Source organism: Cryptotermes secundus, unplaced genomic scaffold, assembly GCF_002891405.2.
Source record: "Cryptotermes secundus unplaced genomic scaffold, Csec_1.0 scaffold204, whole genome shotgun sequence".
Classification (NCBI taxonomy): Eukaryota; Metazoa; Arthropoda; class Insecta; order Blattodea; family Kalotermitidae; genus Cryptotermes; species Cryptotermes secundus.
Genome location: NW_019738351.1, coordinates 619552 through 640444, shown reverse-complemented (window position 1 = coordinate 640444; position 20893 = coordinate 619552). Strand labels below are relative to the sequence as shown.

Genomic DNA, 20893 nt, shown 5'->3' with positions numbered 1-20893 from the left:
GTTGCTCCCTTAATGTCAGAGACCAAGTTTCACATCCATACGGAACCATAGACAAAATTACAGTTTCTCAATGTTACATTTAGTAAGTCCATGTTGCTTACATGCAGTGCAAAAGTGTAATGTGTCAATTAAGTGACACCTTCATTCATTCATCAGTAATCTGTCAAGACGACAGGTCCACAGTCTCTTCCAAAACACTTCCTCCATTTAATGCGATCTAGAGCTTTCTCCTTCAAATGACAGTATCCTCTTCTGTCCCCAAGGTCATCCAGCATCTTCTTACGTCTTCTTCCTCGTCTTCTTGTCACTTCTATCCGCCCCTCTGTCTTTCCTTCGATAACTTCTTTTAGAAGGCAGTTTCTGCGTAAAACATGACCAATCCAATTAGCCTTCCATTTTCTTATTTCGTGTAGGATATTCCTCTGCTCACTGACTCTAATTAACACTTCTTCATTTCTCACATAATCGGTCCAACTGATCTTCTCCATCCTTCTCCAACACCACATTTCAAAAGACACCTTCATACATCTATTAAATATCCTTTAGAATGAACAAATCTCAGTCGCTGGATCTGTTTTTGTCCTCAGCTAAAAAGACACGGAGGCACCTCCTCAGTAGGGTTCTTTCTTCAGGGCTTTAGTATGTCACGGCTGATGTCATCTGTTGACAGAAATTCTGTACCAATTGACTAACAGTGAGCTGATCACTTCAGCTGTGGCAGTCTTGATGCAAATGCCCCAAACAGAACTGACCAGCTTGTGATGTGAGAGAGCATCTAGCGTGGAAGCTGGTTAGAAAACCTCCACCATAGCCCTGCTAGTTGTAGAATGTGATGGAATGGGAACCCGGTGCCTTGTGGTATAACTGGGCCACTTGATGATGGTGATGATGTATGATGTATGAAAGATGCAAGCAATCTCTTTGAAGCCTAACTCCAAACTTAATTCAAAAATTGGCTTTTTGAATATTATCCATTATCCTAATGTTATCTTAGATGATGTTTTGGAGTCTGTATTGTCACGTGATGAAGCGACTGGAGATGGGGTTTGGAGTGGTATCTTGGATTTATGGGACACTTAACATTCATTACTACAAATGACTGTGAGAGTCTCAATGAGTCACAAACTCCAAGTTCACTGTAACTACAGCACACATAAAGCCTTCTCAGTCTTCACTAGCCGTTGCTTGGTAGCGGCTTCAAACAGCGGACATTCCCCTTCCTCTGGGTTCCCAAACTGTCCCCAGCCACAACTGCCAGTTTCTCACTTGACAAAACCAGAACTGTCAACAGACTAGTCCTCGTTATATGGAAAATATGCAAAAATTGGTTAGTTTATTAATTCCAAACTGAAGTCCATCTACTGTACAAACCTCTCGTGAACATATGTGAATGCCTTATGTATGTTGAAGATAGAATCTAGCAAGTTTCTAACTTAACAGTGATGCACACCCATCCCAGTGGTAGATGAAGTGTAATTATGATTGTACACTGATGTAAAATATGTGGAGGAAATTTGTGAATCCTTGCTAAAAGTCGAAGACAATTATTTTCATACATTAAATCGAAAAGAAACCTGAATATAATTGCCAAACATTTATAACCTATTTCAGCCCTTTCAGATATCCCAAAATTATATTTACTGGTATCGCTTCTATTGTATGCAGTATCTTTCTCCAAAAATATGTTTGCTGGTATTGTTAAGCCATGTTTTAGCATCAAGGAGAACATCAGTATGCATACCAACTTAACACTTCCTGGACCGGTGATTGAAATATTTAAATCACCCTGGGGACCGGCATTTTTAAACATACTACCCTAACTTGTGCACTGTTCACTTTAAAAATTAATATAAAATCTCCTAATTAATTTTTTGAACTAAATTTTTTGGGGAACACTTACCAATGCTCCTAGAAGTTCTTGAGAGTGTGATATTTCATGGAAACATTCCCCTTTGTGAAGTGGCATTACACAGAACTTGCAAATGTAGACGTACTCCTTTTTTTTGTGAACTGTGCAAACACGGCATTGCCTAGAAGGATTTTTCCCTTTGGCATGTTCACTCTTCACAATTTTCACAAGGGTATTTTTCCATATATCACTTGAGAGTCACCCTGGGGGATCCACATGAAGCCTTTGTGGGGTGGGAGTTGATGGGCCCAGTCATACTAAGTCTTTGTGTGACCCTGGTTCTGCCGCCACCATCTGGACTGTAGCACAGGCCTTTTCCACATTAATCAGAAATGCTTTGTATTTCAATTTTGAATCAGGGTTGAGATTTTTTTTTAGATTTTTTTGCTGTCCCCGCAATGTTATTAACCGCATTATCGTCGGAGCTACTGTCACTTTTACTATCTGGCCACAATTCTTTGTTGTCCCCCGTCACTGTCGCTGTCTGAATGACAATCCATTACTATGCGTCTCACAAGGCAGGTCAGCTAGGTCATAGGAGGAGAATTTGTCCTTGATCCATTCTCCCCACTAGCTACTAGCTGATACACACAGCTTGAATAAGGCAAAGCATTTTCCATTATAGTCGGTTAAGTAAACAGCGAGGTCAAGTTACTGACTGCTAACTAAACATTCCAGGGTCTTATCACGCATCTGCAGGTGGTTGCGTGTAATGAAGGTGGCGCCAGAGCTATGTATAGTGTGTTGCAACTTATTATGTTCTAAAACGTATTAATACCTGACCAGTCCGCCACATATAAAAGCAAAAAACATATTAATGCGTGTGCGGTTCGCAAAGTGTTAAAAATAGCCTACGATATGTATTTCAGAAATGATAATACAAGGTGGTTCAAATATGACTGGGACTGATTTTTTTTTTTAACCAAAATTTCCAAACACTTACTTGCACATGTCAGTCTTCAATGTACTCCCTTCCGGAGTCAACACATTTTTTCCAACGTTCTGGAAGCATCCTGATGCCCTTTTCAAAAAAGTTTTGTGTTTGGTGCCATATCCACTCCCAAACATTCTGGATGACGGCGTCGTCCACAAACCGCATGCCTTGCATGTCTGATATGAGCCTTCCGAACATGTAGAAATCACTTAGTCCCAAATCGGGACTGTACGGCAGATGTGTCAGAAGGTTCAATTTCAATTTCCGGAGAGTTTCCATTGTTGTTTTGGCCGTATGGGGGCATGCATTGTCTTAAAGGAAGGCTACCCGCTTTCCACCTCTCTTCCTCTTGGATCGGATCTTTTCCTTCACGTCTGTTGCCAGGAGGTCTGAGTAATAAGCTAATGCAGCTTATTACTCAGACCTCCTGGCAACAGACGTGAAGGAAAAGATCCGATCCAAGAGGAAGAGAGGTGGAAAGCGGGTAGCCTTCCTTTAAGACAATGCATGCCCCCATACGGCCAAAACAACAATGGAAACTCTCCGGAAATTGTTCTGGCATCTGTCAGAAAGTCTACATGGATAACCCCCTGCCAGTCCTAGAAGAACATTGCCATCTCTTTTCCTGCCAAACAGCTCCTCCGCGCTCTCTTGGGTTTGGGAGAACTGGTATGCTGCAACTCGCATGATGATTGCTGGGACTTGGGAATGAAGTAGTGCACCCACATTTCATCGGTGGTCACTATAGACTTCAAAAATGCATCACCTTCATCTTCAAACTGCTATAGGAGACGACTGGCAACTTGCATGCGCACCATTTTGTTCACGTCCGTCAAAGTGCGTGGTACCCACCATGCATTCACCTTGCGATAGTGCAGATGGTATTTCATGATGTCTTCTACACTACCAACACTGATGGACAGCATTGCTCCAAGTTCCTTGATAGTGATGTGCCTATTCTCATGAATAAGTGCGTCTGCACGATCAATGTTTGGCTTGGTGACGGATGTTCGCGGCCGACGATCATGCGGTTCATTCTCCACGCACTCTCTGCCCCCTCTGAAGCACTTACACCACTCAAACACACAGGTCCATGAGAGACACTCTTCCCCATACTGTTGTTGGAGTCTGTGGTGAATTTCAGCGGACGGGACGTTTTCTCCAATGAGGAATTTGATCACAATGCATTGTTCCACGCTCTGCGGTACCTTCTGTTCACTCATCATTCTAGCAACTTCCAGACAGGACTGAACAGGTTCTAACCCTAACATGAGGGAGGGTGGAGGTTGTGGCTTCACTCTCTCAAGGTCGCACAGCTGCTGCGCAGTGCGGCTTGTTTACGAAAAAATCAGTCCCAGTCATATTTGAACCACCTAGTATTTGTAATAATGTTATATTTCAGCATCCTGTTGCACTGTACAGATCTGACTTTTGGAGCTTTCATACCGTCAGTGTGCAACTTTGTTCACTCTTGCTTCTTCATTTTCCTTTATTGGACCCAATATGTGTCGGCCTAACTGGCCACCTGGCCACCTTCAGGTGTACAGGTTGTTATGGTTAAGGATTCTGCAGCTCACTGTAATGCAGTTTTCTTTCCTCCAATTGTAGTTATCTCTGTTTATTTTGGTTATGTGGGTTACCATTAGTTTTATTTAGGTGTCCCTGGGTTGCACGTTGCTTTTGGTTTTGTTTGGTTTGTTGGTTGTGGCTGTCTTGAATGTTCATGCTGGGGCAGGAGTTCTGTTGTGTGTGAATGACCTTGCATGTAGATGACACAAAGGCTCCTAAGTCAGATAATATTTGTATTAAAATTACAAGGGATCTAGTGGTCTTATAGTAAGTTTATGGAATCTCATTCAGACTGAGTTTGTTTCTTTATCGAGTATGTGCATGAGTTTTTCTGCTTTGATACTGAAACATTCACTTCCATCTAAGATGGAAGTATGGGAATGCAAGAGGTACAAAGTGCTTCCCCAGTTTGTGATTATCCTGCCATGGGGAGGAACAGAATCTGCTGTGTATGCACCTCTGTCTCAGAAATCGATTCTTGTTGTGCTTATTCAGGCAGAGGCCAGAAAGTTCAACCATACCTGGGAACTGCTGACAGACAACAGCATGTTAAAGTTAATGAAGTAATACCACAAACTTCTCTTGGCAGGTTATCATTTGTGGCATTTTGATCTGCAAATCTGTGACAATCCTCTCGAGGCTGGATTGGACTTTGTGTGTAGAGAGACGGGTGATTACCTGGGCAAAGCAGTGCTGGATGTAATCAGGCAGAGAGGACTTACCAAGAAGCTCCTTCACTTCCAGCTTAAGAAGTAAGTATGTTACTGTAATCTGCTTGTGAGGTCTCAATATTTCCAAGCATATATTATGAATAATATTACTGATTTATAATGTTGGAAATTTTACAGAAACATTCCAATTTGGGGCTTTGAAGCAATTTGGAGAGATGATCAAGTTGTAGGTTACATTCGAAGGGGAGAGTTTGCCTACAGCTTAGGGAGCTTCATAGGACAAGGGTGAGTAGTACATTATTACTGACTGAAATTGCACTGTGCTGGTTTGTTTTATTTTGTTTTGTTTTGAAAATTCAGATTCCATCTATATCAGCCAGTTATCCTGAAGGTAACTTGTGAAGGTATTGCAATTCATGGTAAGGAGACCCATGATAATAAATTAACTGATGACTTGTGATGGTGAAGTAACTTGGAAATATATTGTGGCTTGTTATAATAAAGTAACTCAATGATGGGGCAGCCCATTGTGAACTAACTTGTGAAAATAATATAATTCATGATAAAGTGACTCAAAGATTGTGTGACTTATGGCAGTAAAATAACCCTTCATAATAAAACAGTCTTTGGTTACAGTTTAGCACATGATGTTGAACTGGTTCACTTACTTAATAACTCAGATGATAACTGATGATAAAGTGGCTTATACTCATGATGATAATGTGACACAAATTAAAGTAATATAATTATGCAGGGAGGTTCTTACCTTTGTTGACTGGTTCATAGCTCTGCTCTTAATGGTGATCAGTGCACTGCTGGTTGCAAGGCACATACAAATATTGCTGATGAATCACTATGCCTTTTGGCTGATAGTGTTTGGAATGAAGTAATTACAATACACAGATCACAGGAGGTGTTGAAAATTGCCAAAAAAGTACCCATACATATCTTTAGTAATTAATTGTTTCATTAAAAATCACAGGTCCAGCAATCCCTGCACCTACAGCAAACCAGACATCAACTTTCATGGTTGGAACAGGACATCATGGGTTAGATGTGGATTCTGATAACTCCAGTAATGATTATTTTGCATATTCATGTATCCCTGCAAGTGAAACCATGCTTCATCAGAAAAAAAATTCCAATTATAGATCAATCTCACTTTCAGTGATGGACTGTAGAAACCAACTGCAAAAATGAATCCTGCTAGCTGGATCGTGCAGCTGCAATGCATCGATTACTGTCCTTTTGTAGGGTCTAAGCTTCAGTAATTGTGTTGCCCTTCTTGCACTAGACTTTGACACTCCAGTCTCTTGAGGTAGACATTTCAGTGATTTTCTAAGTGTATGTTTAAGTGTGGCACCTGTGTCATCTGACTTTTCCTCGGTAAGCGCTCGACACTTATGTCCTTTTTTCTTGTCTCTTAACACATTGCGGACCAGTGGTTTAAACATTTAAATCACCCTGGGGACCGGCGTTTTTAAACTTACTACCCTAACTTGTGCACTGTTCACTTTAAAAATTAATATAAAATCTCCTAATTAATTTTATGAACAGAAATTTTTGGAGAACACTTACCAGAGCTCCTAGAAGTGCTTGCACATGTGATATCTCTGGAAACATTCCCCTTTGTGAAGAGGCATTACGCAGAAGTTGCACATGTAGGCAGTTCTGCTCTTCTTCTTGTGCTCTGCGCACACACGGCACTGCCTAGAAGGGTGTTTCTTCTTGCAATATTCACTCTTCACAATTTTCACGAGAATATGTTTCCGCATATCACCCGAGAGTCGGCCAGGGGGGTCTACTTGAGGCCTCTGGCGGGTGCGAACAGATGGCTCTGGCTGCACTACGTCTGTGTCTGACGCAGGTACTGCCGCCACCATGACGTCAGTAGCCCAAGCTTTTGCCAGTTTCAACAGAAATGCTTTGTATTTCAAAGTAGAATTTCTGTTCACCTTTTTGAAAACCGTAAATGAATTGAAAATTGCACAGTTTATAAGCTACAGTGCAACTTTCTTCATCCATTTTACTGTTTTCTTAGGAAGGGAATAATAGGCCAAGAACTGGTCGGCCCTATCAACTCCTTTCATGAACATATTATACTCGGATATACAAAGAGGCTTCTTTACTTGCCCGTGTCGTCTTTGAACATCGACCATGCTCGAATTGTGAATAGTGGAAACCATATTCACAATGCGAGTATCCCTCCAGGACTGAAGAAGAATGTGCCCCTTCCGTCAAAGAAACTATCTCCAAAAAACAGTGACGTAACTTCAGACACATCCGTTGGGTCCGATGGCATCTGCTTCACCCCCGGATCACCAGTAAACTTTCCCAAAGTGGGGGTTTTGTCCACTTTATCCCATGTAGCTGTCCCAACACTCACACTTTCAACAGACCTCTCACTTTCACTTGACACATTTTGTGCAGCCCTGTGGTCACTGTCACTGTCACTGTTTCTGTCACTGTCACTGATAATGGCCTCGCTATCAGAAGACGAAGCAGTTGGCAAATCTGATAGCTCATCGGAGAACATATCTAATATTTCCTGTCCTCCGAGAGATCGCAACTGCTTTCATCTCTGAGCCATGTTGAACTGGTAGCTGCGTGGTTCATACGTGCAAGCTTGGATTAGAACAAAGCCAATTTTGTTTAGGTTGTGACAGGAAATGACTCTGGTCGAGTTACTAGATAAGGCAGCAATCATTCCCGAGGTCATCTACGCAGTAGTTACAATTCAACGAAGCCACACAGCGATATATAGCGTTTTGCAACATAACGTGACCGTAGAGGGCCATATGGCCCGCCCAGTCCACGACGCTTGGAAACGTAGAGGGCCATATGGCCCGTCCGGTCCGCAGTGTGTTAAAAGTCCCCTTGACCTAAGTTTATTCATCACATTGTGAATTGGTTGTCTGCTGGGAACTCTTTCATCACAAAATTTATGTCAACACTTTCTAGCTGACCCACATTTCATGTAGGTGTCATACAGAAATACACATTGCTTGAAACTGTACTGCACCATGATGGAACACACTGCTCACTAATTGTAACTGAGAACAAATGGCTAATGGTGCTGATAACTGTCACCCACTGCTGACAAATTATAAACAAATTCCCATACATGAACTGCGCTGCTGGCCGTGAAACATAATGCTCTTTAGTGGTCCGCAAAGTTGATAATTCCAAGTACTATCAGCTATCAGGCATGTTGATGCATCAGCAGCTGGCGGTGCACTGGTCACCATGGACTGGTCAACAAATGTAAGGACCTCCCTGTATGCTACTAATGCATGATGATGAAATAACCCATGATAAAGTACGAGGGTAAGTCAATAAGTAAGTTACAAATGGATATAGAACTTAAACAAATAAGAGTACTGATTTGAAAAATGCTTTTATTTCTCAACATAATCTCCCTGTACATTGAGGCATTTGTCCCATCGTTTCACAAGCCCCTGAAAACCAGCAGCGTAAAATTCTTTGGGCTGCTGTCAGAACCAGGTGGTCACTTCCCTTTCTACAGCTTCATCATCAGGAAAATGTTCAGCCGAAAGATGATGTTTAAGAAGGCCGAACAAATGGAAGTTGCTTGGAGCAAGGTTGGGGCTATACAGAGGATGCTCGAGGACTTCCCACTTGAAATTTTTCAGCGTCTCATTTGTCTTGTTGGCAGTATGGGCACACGCGTTGTCATGCAAGAGCAACACGCCTTTGGTGAGGAGTCCTGGTCACTTTTGTTGAATGGCCTTACAAAGTTTCCTGAGGATGTTACAGCAGGAGTTGGCGTTTAGAGTTTGTCATTGAGGCTGGAATGTGGTGAGATGTATGCCTTCGTAATCCCAGTCACCACCTGGTTCTGACAGCAGCGCAAAGAATTTTATGCTGCTGGTTTTCAGGGGCTTGTGAAATGATGGGACAAGTGCCTCAATGTACAGGGAGATTATGTTGAGAAATAAAAGCATTTTTCAAAGCAGTACTCTTATTTGTTTTAGTTCTATATCCATTTGTAACGTACTTATTGACTTACTTACGTAGTATAACTTCTGATGATGTAATACTAAGTCATAATCATATAATTTATAATGATAAACACTAACCCCTTATATCCATAGTACTGGTCTCTGATTATGAGGAAGTTAAAAATTGTTACAAACCAAATTTTCCATCTTTATATTAAGACAGTTTTATTATCGATTTTTACAGTTTCATAATTTTTATTGTCAGTGCAACAATACTTTATTACTTATTTATATAGCATGCACTACATGTTTCGACCTCAAATGGGTTATCTTCAGGTGCTGTAAATTTCTCACGTACTATCACCAAACTGCAACACTAACATTACCATTTTTGTAAATGGTTTGTACAGGTTACTTTCTATTCAATTCACAAAATAGACAAAACTTAGATTATACTTTTGTTAAAATACAGTAAAATAAGAATAAAAATATTACATGTGCTAAAGTCATATACGTAACAATAGGTTAAGCCTAATTTAATAATTAGGTGATCTTAAATCACAATTTGATATATAAAAATGATCTTTCAGGATGTTATAAGCTGCGAGTAGCTTCATGTTTGTTACTGCAGTAGTAAGGCTGACAACCTTACCGCCATCTTTGAGCCAATTGTCTAGATGATGTGGGACCCTCAATGTCTCACAACCCTATGGGCCCTCATGGCCTGTTACAGGGTTAGCATTACTTTTTTATTAATAGTGATGTGTTGGATTTTACATTTATAATAGGTTTTTGAATATTAATTCCTTTATAATATTTATTTGCTACTTACGGTTAATGTGTGCTGTTTATATTGTAGCGTGTTTTGTGTGTCACACTACAAATAGATTCACGTAGGCCTCCAATTAAGTAGAACCTTTATTGTTCTTCCGCTTACACAATCTCGAGTACAACTACTATTCACTGTGGCACCTCAACTGTCTTCTGCGACGGATGTTCCACGACACTCTACTTTGAAGGCTGGATAGCGACTGACTCCTTAGATGGCTCGATGAAGACTGACTGTCGTGCGAATGCATTAAACCCCGCTGTTGTCGCTGTGGAAACGTTGCTCTGTCGGTTCCGCGTTCCCTACGCAATGACCCATTGTTATTGCGTTGTCTCTGTGGGAACGCTTCGCGTATTCGTCGTAACCGTGGAGATTCAATGTTCTCTACACAACGGCTCACTGTTGGGATTACAGTGCCGCTATTGTTACTTCCTATGCAACGGTCTCTTCTAGCGTCTCCATAGAAGTTACTCTTCTGTATTGCCGACACGTTACAATATTATGGGGTTCATTGTTCTCCATGGTTCATACTACAGTAAGCTGTTTCATTTAAGGGTTCTTGCTTGTCCCAGAATAAGGGTAATGGTAATGGAGGGATGGGGTGTTCAGGGGAAGGGAAAATATTAAGGGGGTGAAGTGGGTGGGATGTGTATAATGGTGGGGCAGTGTAGTGGCTGGTAGAGATTTCTGTAAAGCTTTAGGTCGAAACATGTAGTGCATGCTATATGAATAAATAATAAAGTAATGTTGCATTGATGGTAAAAATTATATATGTTCATTGTATATATGCAACAGGATGCAATCTTTAAAATATTTGCAATTTCACTTTAACCTTTATATTTTCTGTTGATATATGCAGCTATGTGAAGCACCCAGATGGTTATCCTGTAACTTTTGACTATCTTGAGAATGGCTGTTACCAAGTGGAGGTGATGGGGAAGCGCCATGAAGCCATCGCTTATTGTAAGAGCCCATTCGATCCAAATGGGAAACGTCTGCTAGGGATATATGAAGAACCACTACTAAGCAGACAGTAAGGCCCAAATAATCATACAGTTATTGTGTTTCTGGACATTATCCATCTTCGTGTGTTAAGTTAAAAGACAGTTGGGCCCAATTAATAAAGCTAGTCCCCATCTCTGGACACCAGCACCAACAGAAGAAGAACTACAGTTATTTTGATGACTATGATAGCCTGTATATTTTTGTGCGTGTCTCTGTGCGCACACAGGTGGATGATGGTTGTGTCTGTGCAGGTGGGCTGTTGGGTGTTTGTGTGCTTATTACAGATACCCTGAAGCCATCAGATCTCATAATATAATAGAAGTAGCAACAAAATTGCAAATTTCAGTAGATATTCTGGCAATTGTAGCAGCTTTGTGAAGTTAACCCTTTCCCTGCAGCCCTGCATGTGTTGCATCCGCCCTTCAGGGCCTGTGCAGGTGCAAAACCCGTTGACTTTGTCAACACCAGAGTGTATGTGAATGTTTAATGCTGCATGACTGGAATCTTTAAAGAAATAAGTGGGCATCTGAGGTGCATGTTTTGATGTTGAGCTTCCCAGTTTTTATTCTCCCCATAAATTATTAAGATGATCGTGTGGTACACTTAGATCTGTGTACAGAACTTCTGTTGCAAATTCCAAATAGAAGAGACAACTTAAGAGATCCTGTCTGCTTTGTGATTGAACCCAGGCTCTTGCAACGAGTAATCTATGGTATAATTGCCTGAGCTATGGCATATTCATTGCCTCTATCTTGGGGTCCTTACGTTCTCTTCAGAACTCTGTTTCCAAGTACCTTCAGCCATTTCCTTTGCTTCTGAATGAAGGAGTGAGTTTCATAGCCCTACGAAACATTGGGTGGACTGTAAAGTATGTTGTAACTGATCATTATTGTGTATCCTGCAGCAGCCCAACTGATTGTATAATACTGCATCCTGTCTCTAATGCTTACCATACATCTTGTTATCCTGTCAGCATAAACTTCAGTCAAAAAGACATTAAGTTCCACTGCATAAAGTGTATTATCTCCTAAGATATAATGCCATGTAGTTTAATAGAAGTCCACACTAATGTTGCCTCCGTCTTCAGGGTTGACAGACTAGTCGCTTGGCTACACTGAAGATGGAGGCATCATGTTCCTCTGAAACATCAGTTAATTTCTTCCATACAGCCTGGCTTAAATCTCTTGTGCAGTATATTCACTGCTGTGAGAATCTCACATCAAACACATTCTAGTACAGGTGATGATCACCAATCACCCATCACCACCTCAAAATCATTCACAGATTTATATAAACCATTAAAACCCTAAAGAACGGTTTTTTAAATTTATATTTCAGGTTGGGTCCACATATTGTATGAAAATAAAAATTAGAACATCAGAAAGTACTAAGTTGATTTGTTGTTGTTGTTAGCCTTCGTGTTCCTCCCAGCAATCTTAGGGGCTTCTCATTGTTTGGTGTTTGTCCCTCTAATAAAAACTGTCCTGCTCAGTGTGCCTATGCTGCCAACGTGGTGGGTAAAGTTCTCGACATATTTGGAGTCGGGGCCATTTCTCTCAATCACATTTATACTCATTAACCTGAAATTGTTAATAATATTGTTCTTACTCTAAATGTTCTGTGTCATGTAGTTCGTTCCTAGTTATCATGTTCTTGTTACCACTCCTCATCCTCGTTTGTTTGTTTGTTTGTTTCCTGTATTAATGTGTTGTTTCCTCCAGTGCTTGCCTGTGATTTGTCTTTGATTTTATGTTTGTCCATAATGTAATTACCTGTATCTACACTGTGCTCTGTCTGTATTTGGCATTGTGGCTGTTGACTTGTCACATAAATAATAAAAAATGATTATTATTATTATTATTATTATTATTATTAATTGAATTGAATTATTGTGGCTGTTGACTCAGCACATAAATAATAAAGAATTGAATTGAATTATTATTATTTGTTTGTATGTTTACTTGTTTTTTTGTTTGTTTACTTGTATTCATTAATGCGTTTTTCCTCATGCTTGCTTGTAATTTGTCTTTGACTTTATGTTGTGATTGTCCATAATGTAAATACTTGTTTCTGCACTGTGCTGTGTCTGTAATTGGCCTTGCGGCTCTTGACTTGGCACATAAATAATAAAGAATTGAATTATTATTATATTATTATGTGTTAAAATGGTACAGCATCATAATATGTATATGTCATCAAAGGCTTAAATTCTTATATAGGCTTTGTTGATCAAGCCATTGTGCTAGAAGTACAAATCAGAGATGCTCATCTGTTCATATGAGTGGGAATTGTGAGGTAAAACTCTGTTTCATTATGGCAGTCTTTGGTATGTACCACAAATTGAGTCCTGGCTGCTCCAAGGATTTGTTATCAGCCTACTTCCGAGCCCTAACACCGACATTTCAGAAATCATTATCTGCATTGTCAGTCCATCTCAGTTTTGATCTTCCTATATTCCTTCATCCTGTGGACTTTGCAATCACGATTCTTGTTGATGTTCCCTATTCCTCCATCCACATCATGCGGCCTGTGCAAGTCATGTTACAGCTGCAATATTTGGATCTTCCAAGAGTCTATATGTCTTTCACCATATTTGTCCATACCTAACTGGGTCATATATTTTCCTCAGTACCAGGAGCCTTGACATCTCACAACCCTATGGACCTTCATGGCCTGTTACAGGGATAGCTTTACCTTCTTTTTACCTTCATTTCACACATACCAAGTAGACTGTTTTCCACATTATGCCTTACATCTATATTTTATTGGCTTCTGATATTAAAACTAATTTTAATGTCAACAGTATTTTATACATTTCATTTCATTTTATTATCATTCAACAATCCATACATACAGGTATTACAACCATTTGGATAGGGAAATTGTCAGTTTTACATCTAATTCTCATGCATATCTTTACAGTAGACACTGTACCACCCTAACATAGTGGGTTTGTCATCTGAATAATATTATCTAAATCTAGTTACCATTAACTGCATTGTCTTTACACAAATACAACAAATTAATCATCTACATATTACATTTACACACTTGATTAATCAAAAGACATAAATTCATCTACAGAATAAAAGGAATGTTTCAGCAAGAAAGATTTTAATTCCTTTTTAAATGAGTTAAAATTTTGCCTTTGTTTTATTTGATTGGGGACCTTATTATACAAACTAATTCCCATATTTATCACAATCCTCTTAAAAAGAGCTGTATTACAGTGCTGTACATGAAAATTTAATTTTCTTCGTGTGTTATAATTATGAATGTCCGAATTTATTGCCATAAAAGCCTTGTATTTTTTGATAAAGCATGTCACCTCCAATATATACAGAGAAGGCAATGTTAAAACATTGTAATCTTTAAAATCTTTAATCTACATGACGTGCGACTACTAATACCACTAATCACATTCAGAACCCACTTTTGCAATTTAAAAATGCTTTTACTTTCCCCATCCCCACCCCACAATAAGATACCATTTCTCATACACAACTCAGAATTCGAAAAATAAATAACTTTTATCATATATGGACTCATTATTTCTTTTAATATTTTCACCATATAAATTACTTTGCATAGCTTTGCTTTTAGAAATTGAGCATGAGCGCACCATTTTAGGGTTTCTGTCATGTGAATTCCAAGAAATCTCAATTCTGACTGATATACTATTTCTGTATTATTAAAAACTATTTGTGGTCTTAACGGATCTCTCCGCTGTTTTGAGTGAAATAACATGGCAGATGTCTTTTTAGTATATATTACAAGGTTATTTTTTTTGAAACCATATTTCTAATTGTAAGTTTTGAGGTTTTCACGGCGCCTAAACCCAGAAGACGACTTTCTTCATATTTCTAATTCTTTCATAATATTCATTATTTTATGTTGAAGGTCAAGTTCATTTCCAGTAATTATCAAATTGGTATCGTCTGCATATAAAACCAGCTTTGCTCCTTGAACATTTTCTGTAAGATCATTAATGTATAGTAAAAATAAAAGTGGCCCCAACTATTTGTGGTCTTAACGGATCTCTCCGCTATTTTGAATGAAATAACATGGCAGATGTCTTTTTAGTATTTATTACAAGGTTATTTTCTTTGAAACCATATTTCTAATTCTTTCATAATATTCATTATTTTGTATTGAAGGTCAAGTTCATCATTTCCAGTAATTATCAAATTGGTATCGTCTGCATATAAAACCAGCTTTGCTCCTTGAACATTTTCTGTAAGATCATTAATGTATAGTAAAAATAAAAGTGGCCCCAAGACTGATCCCTGTGGTACACCATACTTCACTTTCCTACATGATGAATTATAACTGGTTTTGACACTGCTGTCAGTATTTTTTATTTCTACATATTGGATTCTGTTTGACAGGTAAGACCTGAACCACATATTTGGCATGCCTCTTATGCCATATGGGTCTAGTTTCTCTAAAAGTGTATCATGGTCTATTACGTCATATGCCTTTGATAAATCAAAAAATAATACTATGGCATGTAGACCGTTATCTGAGGCCTCCTGTATACTTTCAATAAAAGACTGACTTGCTGTGTCAGTTGATTTATTCTTTCTGAAGCCATTTTGGATCTCTTTGAAATGTGTAGCAAAGTTCAAATGTTTGGGAATGACAGTAACAAATCAAAATTTGAAAGGAAACTAAGGGGAGATTGAATTCTGGTAATGCTTGTTACCATTCAGTCCAGAACCTTATGTCTATTCATCTGCTGTCTAAAAACATAAAAATTAGTATATACATAACTATAATTTTACCTCTGGTTCTGTATGGGTGTGAAACTTTGTCTCTGACATTAAGGGAGGAGTGTAGACTGAGGGTGTTTGAGAACAGGGTGTTGAGAATATTTGGACTGAAGAGATATGAAGTGACAGGAGGTCGGAGAGCACTGCATAATGAGGATCTTCATAACTTGTACTCTTCTCCAAATATAATTAAAATGATCAAGTCAAGGAGGATGAGATGGACAGGGCATGTAGCACGAATGGGGGAGAAGAGGGATGCATGTAGGATATTGGTGGGAGACCAAGACGTGGGTGGATGGATAATACTAAAGTGGATCTTAGAGAGATAGGACGGGGTGGTATGGACTTGGTTTATCTTATTTAAGATGGGGACCAGTAGAGGGCTCTTGTGAATATGGTTATGAACCTTTGGGTTCCATAAAATGTTGGGAACTTCTTGAGTAGCTGCATGACTGGTGGCTTCTCAAGAAGGGCTCAGCTCCATGAAGTTAGTTAGTTAGACCTGTTTTAAATCATCCGTACAGAAGTAATGCAAAATTCTGTTTTACAATTTGTTACCCTGGAAGAAGGACATATGGCTGAGATGCTTCTGGATTCATGACTGCTTATTAATTGAACACTTGTGTGCTAGTGTGCCTGACATTTCTAGTGTCAGTGTAAACTGGTACTAACATTTAGTGTAGCAACCTGAACCCTTGCAGAATGGATACCAAACCAAATCCACAGAATAGATATGGAATTTTTTGGACATATTGTGGATGTAGTAATTGAATAGAATTAGAAGTATAATTTTTGGAGGTGCAGTTTCAATTTAGAATGTGTTAATAGAGTTGGTAGTTAAACAATTACAATGCTTTGGCCATGTAGAAAGAATGGATAGAACAAGGGGACTGAGAAAGCCATTAAAATAAAAATTTATAAGAAACAAAATTATGGGATGACCCAAAATAAAGGATAGGATAGCCATGTTGTAGGAAGACATCAAGTGGAAAGGAAAGAGGTGGCAAAAGAAAGTGAAAAAAAAAAGAAAGGTATGTGAAGAAAGACATAATCGGAGATTTTCTCCATCAGCCCATATAAAACAGAAAATGATGCTGGAAGAACAGAACAGAACATTTGGTACAGTTACAGTTCATTGTATTCTAATCTTTAGTCCTTTTTAAAGTTTAAATAAGATGACATTTGCAAACAACATTCACCAGCCCCTCCGCCCCCTACATTCAGGCCATATTTTCATACCCAGCTCATTCTGCCCTGAAGATAAAGGAAGCAAGTTTCATTAGACTTTCATAATGACCTATCAGACTATAATGTGTAGAGTCTCAGAAATGTGTATTTGTACTAATATAAATCCTGTGTAATATATATCTCGCTCCAAAATACCTCATTTTATTACTTCAGCAAGCTTCATTATGTATTTTCTGAATACTGTGACCATTCACATGACACACGGTTTAAAATTTCAGTAAGTATTATATGAATTGTATCTTCCCTGAGGTAACACTGTGTGGTCTGGAACAGTGACCCTGCGTGCTTCTTGCTGGCTACTTGCTTCCACTTACTTTTTGACCATCAAGGTGATGGCATGATGCTCTGCTGAAACATCAGTGAACTTAACATGGGATCATTGCAGGAGATGATACTTTTGGTAGTCAACAACTGTGGGAACCTCCAATCCAGCATATTTGTTATTTCTTAATAGAGCTTATATCGACATTATGTTGGTATCCTTGCAGTAACATATTTACTGCAACTCTGTCGCAATGAGACATCCGGATCACAACAACACGTTTTCTTCCATGACAGAAAGTTAAACAAGTAAATGCCAGTAGACCATTCCATTAGGTTGCAGCTACAGATATCTTCTTGTAAAACTAGTAACTTCACATTGTGATAAATAATTGTTTACATGTATCTTGTTTGTATTCATTGCATAAAAAAAGTAAAAAAAAAAAAAAACAGTTGTAGCCTGTGTTGATATACAGTGTATAATATTATGTACAGATCCTTTCACAATGAGCCAGTTCATACACAGCAAATTCAATTTAGCTTCTCGTACAACAAGATTCACATTCGGCAAGAAGATATATCCTACTTTGCTCAGTACATGGTTTGTTTCCATTGCCAATAGCATAGGATATAGCAGATCAAAGAATGAATAACTATTGATGTAAGAAACTGCTTCCAGATATATTTAAAAATGGAAATTATGAGTGAGGGTTAAAACCGCATCCAAAAACTCTAATGCAACGCTTGCACATCTCGTTAACAGCCATGGCTACCATACTCACTGGTAAGAATACTGGATACATTTAATTTCTTTTTTTTTTGTCTACAAAGTACGCAGTAGGAAACAGGAAAATTACATTTTCACTTGCACTAAGTTCTCATACTGCACACACATTTTGGCACGTGTGTAACAACTCTAGAACTACATGATGGATTTTCTTGAAATTTAGTACCGAGTTATACTAAAATTTGCCAACCAATTCAGGTTAAAGTTCTACAATAACAGATAATTTTCAGTGGAGCCTACATGAGTTTCTGTGCATATCTCGAGTAGAACTTTGTTAAATATGGATTGGAATGAAAACATTTTGTACAAAGTTTTTAGCAAAAAATTAAATGTGTCTTATATTCAACACACATTTTCTATAAGTGGTAATCCAGTAAGGAGAAAAGGTTCAATAATTGTTATATTATGCCAGCTTTTCCAAATTTGTATGTTCATTGTAAACATTGATCTTTCAAACTCATGCCAGAATTACTGGAAGTCAATAGGTAATTCAAGCTTCTTCAGCTGTATTTAGTTACAACATAATTCAACATGCTTCTACAGCTATTACATTTGTACCTATGTTACATGTCCCAGGGCTGTCAGACGGTAAAATTTGGTCATCAGTCCTGAGGAACTTAGAATCAAGAATCACCGTGCTGGCCAAGACCATCAACAATGTAGAAGTCAGTTGAACCTCTTCACATATTTAACAGAGGTGACAGTTTGCAGATGGCATCCCTATAGTCAGTGTATTCCTTTCTATTAGCAATGAAACTGAAGGAATGCACCTGTCAGCTTCGACATGTTTCTCTGTCCATATGTAACAAGTCGAGAATCACGAAATGGATTTTACTTCAGTTTCTCTATACGTTTTGATTCAGTTAAGATCGGACAACAATAACGGACACTACATGCAGACCATGTGGTTCTGTGCACATCTCAAGCACAACTTGGTAATATGGAAGCAAAAAATGTATTGGACAGAAGTTGTAGAGAAAAATGGAACAAATTTTATATCTAATTCCTTTTTATAGTATATCTTTGGGTTTTCAAGATATTTAAAGGGTATTTTTAAAATCTGGATACAGCAGCAGTGAATGCGCCAAGCGTTGTTAATTCATGCAACATAACCTAACTTGTAATATATATTAGACCAGCATTCTGAGTTTGTCTAAAACATCTTTGAGGCTGTGTCATCATATGACACTAACGTAGATAGTTCATCATCATTAGAGAGGTACTATATCTTTCCCCCCCCCACTTTCAGTCTCACAGTATAATTCTAGGGTAAGTGTACAGTTTCTAAGATAAATAAATTAAACATGAAATAATAAAAATTGCAGTAATAAGAAGAAGAATAATTAACCAACACTGGTCTAATTTTAACTAGTTAAGATTATCTTACAGCTATTTTAAATTCATTATAAAAACAAATTTTAAGCAGATTTTCATATTTTAAGGCAAAATTTGCAAACTTAAAAGACATTTGTATCCCAAATAACGTGTACCCTTCAGAACACTAGGACAAAGGTTTATATAATGTTATGAGTTTTTGTTTAAGTCTGTGACTATAAACCTACATTGTAAACATTGCCCAATTGAAGGGGAACAGCAGAGACATTTTAGAGTGGCTGTATAAGTACTACCTGACGATGGTAAAAATAGTGGCTGAAACATGTCATAATTGTAGAAACTGTATAGTTATCTCACAATTATAGATATATTGTAAGAGTGGAAGTGAATAAAATATTCTACACACAATATGACTCTGAAATATAATATTACTATTACTGTATCTTGGACCAGGCCATAGCTCAAGCGGTTAGTCGCTGGCTTCCCACCGCGGCGGCCCAGGTTCAATCCCGGGTCTGGTGAAGTGGGATTTGTGGTGGACAGAGTGGCGCTGGGGCAGGTTTTCTCCGAGTACGTCGGTTTCCCCTGCCAATCATCATTCCACCAATTGCTCCATAATCACCCTCACCTATCATCTGGGGCTGGTACAATAGGCCAGAAGTGGCCGCAGTACAAGGGACTTAGTCCCACCCCACTAGCAATAAAAAAAATGACTATCTTATTTTGCTGTTCACAGTGGCCACGCGGTCTAAGGCATGAAACTGTCTTCACTTGCCCAAATGCTGGGATTGTGGGTTCGAATCCCACTCAAGGCATGGATGTCTGTGTGCATTTATTCTGTATTTGTGTTGTTCTGTGTGTAGGTAGCGGCCTTCTGATGGGCTGATCCCCTGTCCAAGGAGTCCTATCGACTATGTATAGGATTGAGAAACTGAAAGATCTGTCAAGGTCCAGCAGAAAGAGTGTAGAGCCGTAGAGAGGTAGGTAGGTGGTTGGGTATGTATGTATGTTATTGTCAACATGCAGTAGGAACCAGTGCCACCATACTGGAGATCTTGTTGAACACAGGACTTTTGTTTCATAACATTGCCTATTTAATGTGTGATGTACCCTCAGAGATGTTCCAAGACAGAGTATGCAAATCAGAATAAATATTTCAAACAATTTGTAATGTAGAGCGCAAATACTATATTTCATCAAAATACATACGAGTAGAGTAGTTTGAGAGCTGAAAAATGCAGATTGACAGATATAGCATTTCCATTATGCATTTATTTTATTCACTCTGCAAGTAAAACAAGTGCCCTGTCTGACAGCAGCCTTCGGTTTTATGAGCGAAGATATTTTTTGGAGGACCTATCAAGTTGTTGCCGTAGTCATGGTTATGCCATGGGTATGTTTGCAGTAAGGTCATTAATCAATCACCATTTATAGATGGTATACAAGTGAAGTCTGAATTTTATACAGAACTTCCAGGCTTGGAACATACATTTAAAACAATTTTGTTTCATACATAAATATTATAGCTTTTGCTTTTCTGTTCCCTCCTGCTGACAATTGAATAACATTTTAATCCATCCTCAATTAAATGCTTTGGAATAACATCTGAAG

General features: G+C 38.6%; 1 protein-coding gene across 2 annotated transcripts in view; it reads left to right on the top strand.

Moving 5' to 3' along the window:
• The window catches only part of LOC111870731 (sarcosine dehydrogenase, mitochondrial), a 60050-nt gene extending 48052 nt beyond the window's left edge, over positions 1 to 11998 (top strand). For both annotated transcript variants that reach the window (XM_023863239.2, XM_023863238.2), the window contains exons 15-17: positions 5002 to 5164; positions 5261 to 5368; positions 10734 to 11998. In XM_023863239.2, coding sequence (XP_023719007.1) covers positions 5002 to 5164; positions 5261 to 5368; positions 10734 to 10911 — 449 coding nt within the window. In that variant the 3' untranslated portion in view covers positions 10912 to 11998. The remainder of the gene's footprint in view (positions 1 to 5001; positions 5165 to 5260; positions 5369 to 10733) is intronic.
• Positions 11999 to 20893: the final 8895 nt, after the last annotated feature.